The 7,663-nt window shown below is 49.2% G+C and overlaps 1 protein-coding gene across 1 annotated transcript in view; it reads right to left on the bottom strand.

Moving 5' to 3' along the window:
• The window catches only part of TPR (translocated promoter region, nuclear basket protein), an 81,035-nt gene that overhangs the window by 2,183 nt on the left and 71,189 nt on the right, over window positions 1–7,663 (bottom strand). The window contains exons 43-48 of the mRNA XM_018572313.1: window positions 7,100–7,278; window positions 6,129–6,197; window positions 5,944–6,035; window positions 4,536–4,642; window positions 2,924–3,019; window positions 57–213 (exon numbers count right to left, since the gene is read on the bottom strand). Coding sequence (XP_018427815.1) covers window positions 57–213; window positions 2,924–3,019; window positions 4,536–4,642; window positions 5,944–6,035; window positions 6,129–6,197; window positions 7,100–7,278 — 700 coding nt within the window. The remainder of the gene's footprint in view (window positions 1–56; window positions 214–2,923; window positions 3,020–4,535; window positions 4,643–5,943; window positions 6,036–6,128; window positions 6,198–7,099; window positions 7,279–7,663) is intronic.

Genomic DNA, 7,663 nt, shown 5'->3' with positions numbered 1-7,663 from the left:
ATGCATTACGCCGCGCCCCCCCCCATAGTCTTTATATCATCCAAGGACAGGATTACCCTTCAGATTCGGCCTCGCCGAAAACCTCGTCCCCTTCATCCACTGTTCCGGACTCCACAGACGCAGAGACGTTTCCGGTGGAGGTGGTGACCATCGGGACGGACTGGGAGGCGTGGTCAGACGTGTCGGCGGCGGGACTCTCCGTAAAGACAGAAACTGGAAGAAGGAAAAGAACAAAATGTTCAACAACATGTATAATAAACCGAGCTCTGCGGTCCAATATGTTCCCTCCATGAAAGGCAGTGAAATTATCCCACATTTAAACCCAAAAACAAAAATATATATTGCAGAGTTCCGGTCCTTAGAGGCGGCCGCTGCATTCTTTGTTTCCAGGTCAAGTACATTTTATGCACCTACAGAAAAATATCCGCTGATCCTAAAAAAATCCAATGTTCTTCCTGCGTACTCATCTGGGACCAGGAACAGTGTTATCAGCCTTCTTGGCCATCTTTCGTGAACTACAAAACACCCCCCTTCAACATATTCAAAACAGGTGCTTAAATAAAAAAATCAGGAGAGCAGTTTAAGGTGACCACTCTGCCTCTCTATAAAGTACAGCGAGTAAGTGTTGTCACCCTAGATCAGAAAGTCTTGTTACTGGCAGGATCACCAGATGACTGCAATACATTAGGATTTTTGGAAATCTAGGGAGTCTATCGAAGGAAACAGGAGAGCTTTAACCTTCTGGTTATACTGCCGTCTACAGGAGGATTGGACACTTGCAAACAACAACAAAATGTAGGCCGCCGCATGAGAACACAGCATGCCTCCATTTTTTAAGCAAAGCAGTACCGAGAACATTATAAAAGAGGAGTGGGACCTGTGGCGAGTCAACGGGCTCTAAGAAAAGGATTTGGTTGTGAAGTACGAAAAGCTGATCTTGCTTCTCATGCACAGACAGGGACAGAGCAAGTGCTTCAACTTCAGGACGTCCAGAAGAAGTCAGACCGGAAGGAGGGGCAACACGGAAACCGCTAACCAAGAAATCTGGGGACTGTGTGCAGCTCAAAAGGGCCGTCTGAAGGACCGTGCACCCAAAATTGGCTTTAGATGAGGGGTGCAATGTCCACCTAGTAGAACATGGAGAACATGACGACAGAAGACCAGGCAGCAGCCTTGCCAGAACCACTCAGAGACCTGGTCATTGAAAAAAACCACAATATATAGAAGAGTGCGACTACCCAGAATAATGCGCAGCCTATTAGCTGAATGGTTGAAGCGGCAGAAGTGTGACTTACAGTTAGGAAGTCGTCGGCGGGCACCCGAAGTCCGCGCACTCACGTGGGGATGACGAAGATGGTCTATATACTGGCGATCTGGAGTGTCCGGGGCGTCCCCAGGGTATCCCCAGGGAACCGCGTCCTCGGCTGGCCAGGCCGAGCCGCGGCAGCTGGAGCAGAGAACGAAGACTATGCCCGGCAGTTGGGTCCTGCACTGGAGAGTGTGGATCTGTGTGGCGTGCAGCGCGAATGCTGGGGAGTCGAAACGCAATATTTAAGTCGGTGCTCGTGGCCCAGGTACGCTGTAAGGCTTGACAAAGAGGGTTACCCTCGAAACGCGTAGCCGCTACTCCAACCCATAGGGGTGTCTCACCCTGCAGTACATCTCACCTGGACCACGAGCACCGACCTAAATATTGCGTTTCGACTCCCCAGCATTCGCGCTGCGCACCGCACAGATCCACACACTCTCTCTGCCGGGCATAGTCTTCGTTCTCTGCTCCAGCTGCCGCGGCTCGGCCTGGCCAGCCGAGGACGCGGTTCCCTGGGGATACCCTGGGGACGCCCCGGACACTCCAGATCGCCAGTATATAGACCATCTTTCGTCATCCCCACGTGAGTGCGCGGACTTCGGATGCCCGCCGATGACTTCCTAACTGTAAAGGCCGTGACACACTGCACGCGAAGCAGCGCGGAGCGGTGGCGCGCTGCCTTTGCGAGCAGTGTGTCATGTGATTTTCTGCTCGGCAGCTCAGCTGGCGAGAGCTCGCGGAGCTGAGCGTGCCGAGATGAACAATTTCAACTTCAGCCAATCGGCTCGCGCGTATAAACCGGCGCGACGGGATGCGACGTCTGGCCGGTTGTTACAGACGAGCCGATTGGCTGAAGGTGCAGTCAATCATCTGACTGCACTCAGCTCACACACTGCACGCGAAGCTCCGTGCCGGAGAGCTTTGCTTCGCTCTGCGCGGCTTTGCGTGCAGTGTGTCACGGCCTTAAGTCACACTTCTGCCGCTTCAACCATTCAGCTAATAGGCTGCGCATTATTCATTCATTCGAGCATTTCTGGGTGGTCACACTCTTCTATATATTGTTTTTTTTTTCAATGTATTGCGTGGGGTTCCTCTCCCGGTCGTTTGAAGAGTTTATGCACACCTGATCTCACACAGCCAACCAGTGAGAGATTTGTCCACATCACAGTGGTGCGCTTTACATATTTTTTGTTCCAGAGACCTGGTAACGTTCACCGTGACAGGAAAAGAGGGAACCCGATCCCCAAGATCATAAGCTTAGTTGATGGTCTGTCCGAGCCACCTGGGGATCCTGGAACTAGAAGCTGACGCACCCTGAAGGGGACCGTCCGGCCTTGCAAAATGGGAATCCGTCTTTCTAAAGAACTGAATCTGGGGCATGCTGGAAGTAGGCGGGGGTTATCCTCGGCCGGCCTGCAGTTTTTTGTTTTCGTTTGCCAGTGTCCAATCCTCCGGTAGGTGGCAGTATAACCCGGATAGACAAGCCTTCCTGTGTCCCTCAAAGGACCAGAAGGAAATCACATTTTTGTTTTCGGCTTTAAAAAAAAAAAAACTTTATTCAAACAATGGCAAAGCAAATTTGCATTCTCAATAAGATTTTTAGCGCTGTTGTACCTGGTGCTGCAACCTGAAGCGGTGTCGTTGGAACACTGCGGCCACCTGACTCTTCTTCGTGAGCAAGGAATAGAGGCGTTTCATACATTCCTAAGCCTACAAATATGATCATGTAAGTTGGCAAGCAAGGGAAGTTATTCCTTACAGTTACAACAATGCTAAAAAAAAAAAACACTATCAGTGGTATCCGCTTCAGCTGCGGCGTCTCAGTATACCGCGAGCTACAGCTCCCTATATACTGAGCCTAGGGTGACGGGAGGACTCCAGTTTGTGTCCTCCCGTTACCCTATGGAGAACTATGGGGAAAGCCCTAACCCCATAGTTCTTCTTTAAATCATATTTACCGCTCACAGCCAGAAGCTTCCGAGTTGTGGGTAACAGCCATCAGCTTTTCTATAATCTGGTTTACTATTGTGTGGTGAAGGGCCTGCACAGTCCATGTACCACCAATTTATCTGCAACCAGTAAATCTTACACTTCCTGCTGATCAGAGAGTTCTAGTTTTGACTGATAAGTTGGGTGCGCCAGACCCCTGCACAGAGCGCGAGGGTCTTCCTCTGCAGCATGCTGGCAGGGGACAGTCTAACTTGCTCAGGCTGTAGCTGTTCTTTTTAAAGAAAATGAACTACAAGACTCTGCACACCTTTCGCTTTGATACACCTGAAATGTATTTAGCAAATTTAAAAAAACTCTGTTCAGCTTTAAAATACGAACTTAGGGCTTGTTCACACCATATGCAGTGCGTTCCGGCCACGTTCTGCATCGCATTGCGGCCGGCTCAGTATTTCGTTGGGCCGGAGGGGGCGTGGCTGGCCATTGAAGTGGATGGCATCGCAGCCACGCCCTCCGGCGGCAATGCGATCGCCCGCATGGGATCTCAAGGCACATTCAGGGGAATTTATCAAAACTGGTGCAGACAAAATCTGTATTAGCTGTGGACGGCAACCAATCACCATCTATCCTTCATTTTAAAATCTCAACTGAGCAAACTGAAGAGAGAAGCTGATTGGTTGCCATGGGCAACTGCTCCAGGTTTGATACATTCCCCCCCCATTGTGCTTGCGGTCCGGTGCGATCAAAAATAGTGCTAGTAGCATTTTGATCGCACCGGACCACAGGCACAATGTGCCCTACGATCCCGTGTGGGGGCGACCGCATTGCGTGGCTATGGTGCCATTCACTTCCAACGCGGCCAGCCACGCCCCCACGAAATACTGAGCCGGCCGCAATGCGATGCAGTGAGTTCCAGGCCAGAACGTGGCCGGAACGCACTGCATATGGTGTGAAAAGGCCCTTAAAGTAAACCTGTCAAGAGTGTGAGAGTTCAGGTAGGCAGGTGTCCCTGTCAAGTCCGGCCTTTTCAATTCAGACTCAGCACGGCATCCATACACAGCGCTCGACAAGAAAAGGCCACATCTGACTGGCTGTGCCTGAAGTTCAAAGGGAACTTATCTGCATACCAAGTTATTGATTCAAAGTGTTCAAGCCAGAGGGCCAACATGACAGGTCAATGACCAGAGGTCGCAACAGTACAGAGTGAAAAATAAAATGACGACACTTTCCACTTCTGGAGTTCAGACAAAAGTAATAAGGAAACGGCTCCATGTCTCACCTCCTTGGGAAGCCAGCTGGCCGAGGTCGGAGTGGCTAGAGCTAGCCTGAGGCATATCTTCTGGTGGCCCAAACCGAAAGCGAGGGACGCCTGCCACCTGTGGAGAGCTGAAAACACACACACACACCAATATAGTACCTGCTGCTGAATGAATGAACTATAGGCAAGCTAATTGTAACACACGATAAAGGAATTCCATGATAACAATCTACTCCCATGTGATCATCATTAATTCACATTCTGTTTCTCATTCATAGTTTAATCCTGGTGTTGTGCCACTTATGAGTCCTCCCAATCACTCATAACACAGCTGTGCAGTAATTCAGCATTTATCAACTTCTGCATATATTGCCTCTGTGCGGAAGCTTCCTGTAATAAAGTCCAATCACTGCTGCCCTCTCCTTGTGCAGGGTGACTGGTCTTGTCTCCGCCCCCTCCTGTAATAAAGACCAGTTACTGCTGCTTTCTCTCCTTGTGCAGGGTGAGTGGTCTCGCCTCCGCCCCCTCCTGTAATGAAGTCCAATCACTGCTGCTCTCTCTCCTTGTGCAGGGTGACTGGTCTTGTCTCCGCCCCCTCCTGTAATAAAGACCGGTCGCGGCTGCTCTCTCTCCTTTTGCAGGGTGACTGGTCTCGTCTCCGCCCCCTCCTGTAATGAAGTCCAATCACTGCTGCTCTTTCTCTCCTTGTGCAGGGTGACTGGTCTCGTCTCCGCCCCCCTGTAATAAAGACCGGTCATGCTGCTCTCTCTCTTTGTGAAGGGTGACTGGTCTCGTCTCCTCCCTCTCCTGTAATAAAGACCGGTCACTGCTCCTCTCTTTGTGCAGGGCGATTGGTCTTGTCTTCGCTCCCTCCTGTAAGATTGCTCATGTTGCTCTCTATCCTTGTGCAGGGTGACTGGTCTTGTCTCCGCCCCCTCCTGTAATAGAGACCGGTCACTGCTGCTCTCCCTCCTTGTGCAGGGTGACTGGTCTTGTATCTGCCCCCTACTTCTGAAGTTTTCTGCAGGTAACCAGAGTTCAGCTTAAATATATCATCTACATGTGCCCACACTGCAATAGGTGTGGCTCACTTTGTGTAATTTCATGCTGCTATTTCCATACACCCCCAGGAGTGTCAGGGGCCCCATGTTTGATGCAGCTGCTCCCCCCTCCCCTGACATCACTCATGCTCCTAGCATCAACCAAGCAAACCTTGCGTGATCTGCAAAAACCTTCTCTGAAGATTACATGAGATGATGATAGGGCCGGGGATGGGCAGCAATTGCGTCAGACAAACAACAGTAATTGCCAATTATATAAATCTCACTTATTAACAAACAGCGATTATGTTTCATCTTCAAAAATGTTTATAAAAAAAAAAGCCATAAGGAATTACAATAAATGATCCACTAAATAAAGGAGAACTTACTGAATCGCTTCTGCAAAGCCATCTGTTCGATGAGGGACAACAAGGGTTGGTGTGCTGGGCACTGTGCGGTCTTCGTCGTCAAAAAAGTGTTGCTGTTAATCAAGAAGTACGCGGATCTTATCAAACCAAAACATATCACTACATTGACCGTGGAGATACAGATCGAACAGATAACTTCTGCTTACCATGCCCCCCAAGCCGGGTGTAAGCTGCAGCCCACGTCCTACAGACTGTCTGCGGGCCATCTGAATTCGCTGCAAATTGACAAATGAAAAACATGTTCACAACGAAAATAAAACCATGCTACCCCAGGGTGGGCTCTGCGTCAGAATGCATGACCCCCATCACATCTGACCAGCAGGGAACAGGCTCATTTGAATGCTCAATTGAGCAAGGAAATGAAGGAAGCTGTGACGGGAGGACGCTAGTTTGTGTCCTCCCGTTACCCTAAGGAGAACTATGGGGAAGAGTCCTGACCCCATAGTTCTCCTTTAAGTGTGGTTGCTGGAAGGGGACACTACCCTCATACTGAAGCTGGAGCCTTGGCGTGCCTGAATACTTTTTTGGCAAAGGATGGGAACACTTAGAGTGGTGGGATGGTTCTCTCAAAACATGTTATGTCATCACTGCCTGGACAATAGAGAAGCAAGACGACTGGAAGAGAATGGCAGCAGTAGAGCAATGTGGGGGGGTGTGTAGGTCCCATCATTGGAAAGGGGGGGCACGTTAGGTGCTATACTGTGTACACTTGCACATTAAAACTGAAGTTTAATCTGCTTATAAACATTATAAAATGCCTTTCCTGGTTAAATTTACCAAATGATCTGATTTGTACAAGTGGGCAAATGACTTGTAGAGATGATCTGCACCTTCACCTTGGAGGATTTTACCATTTGGTCTCATGTGAATGTCGGTTTATGGCATTTACCAGATTAATAAACATGTTTGTTTTTTTCATTTTCATATAGAAAATGGTTGTTAGGACTTCTTGTGCGCTGTAATTTGAAGTCCCTCTGTACAATATATTGTTACTATGTTGGTTCTATGTTAATGGGGATGACAGCACCACAAGAATAGTATTAGTGGGTAATACCCCCCCATACCCTCCCTCTTACACAGATCTTTATTAACCTAGAGGTATGAGGGTTGCAGGTACCTGAACAGGTGGGCCAAGCTCTGAAGGTGGAGCAGGAATGGTCAAGCAGAGAGGCAGAGGGTGAGGTTGTCTACGAGGAGATTGTGGCGGCCGAGGACTTGGTCTATCTGAGGCAGATGAAGGCTGTTCCCGCGCTTCTTGTGCAAGCGTCGACTCTGTACTTCCCATACCCGGTTCAGCTGAATGATAAAAAGGAGTCGTTGAACATTTAAGAACATTTTAAATACAACCAGACACCTTGCACACAAAACCAATACTTTATATTGATGGGAAGCTAAGCAGCATGAACCTGAAGCCCACTCTCAGGTTTAGGACACTAGAAGGACAAGAGTTCTGCGGAGTCGGTCCAGTAAGAATTTTTTATGGCACAAAGTCATAAAACCCAATTGTGTGTTTCCCGAGTGTGATGCGAAAACTAAAAATCTTACTGAACTTATCAGAACTGAGCGACGTTCTCATCTAGCCAGCGTTCTACAGACTACTCCAGGGGCCCTTTGAGTTGGCACAGAGCCGCCTCCAAAAAGTTAGATTCTGACTCCTAATTGTGGTCCGCCCCCCCCCCCC

The sequence above is a fragment of the Nanorana parkeri genome, unplaced genomic scaffold (genome assembly GCF_000935625.1).
Source record: "Nanorana parkeri isolate BGI_ZX_2015 unplaced genomic scaffold, ASM93562v1 scaffold1997, whole genome shotgun sequence".
Taxonomy (NCBI): Eukaryota; Metazoa; Chordata; class Amphibia; order Anura; family Dicroglossidae; genus Nanorana; species Nanorana parkeri.
This window is presented reverse-complemented; position numbering and strand designations above follow the sequence as displayed.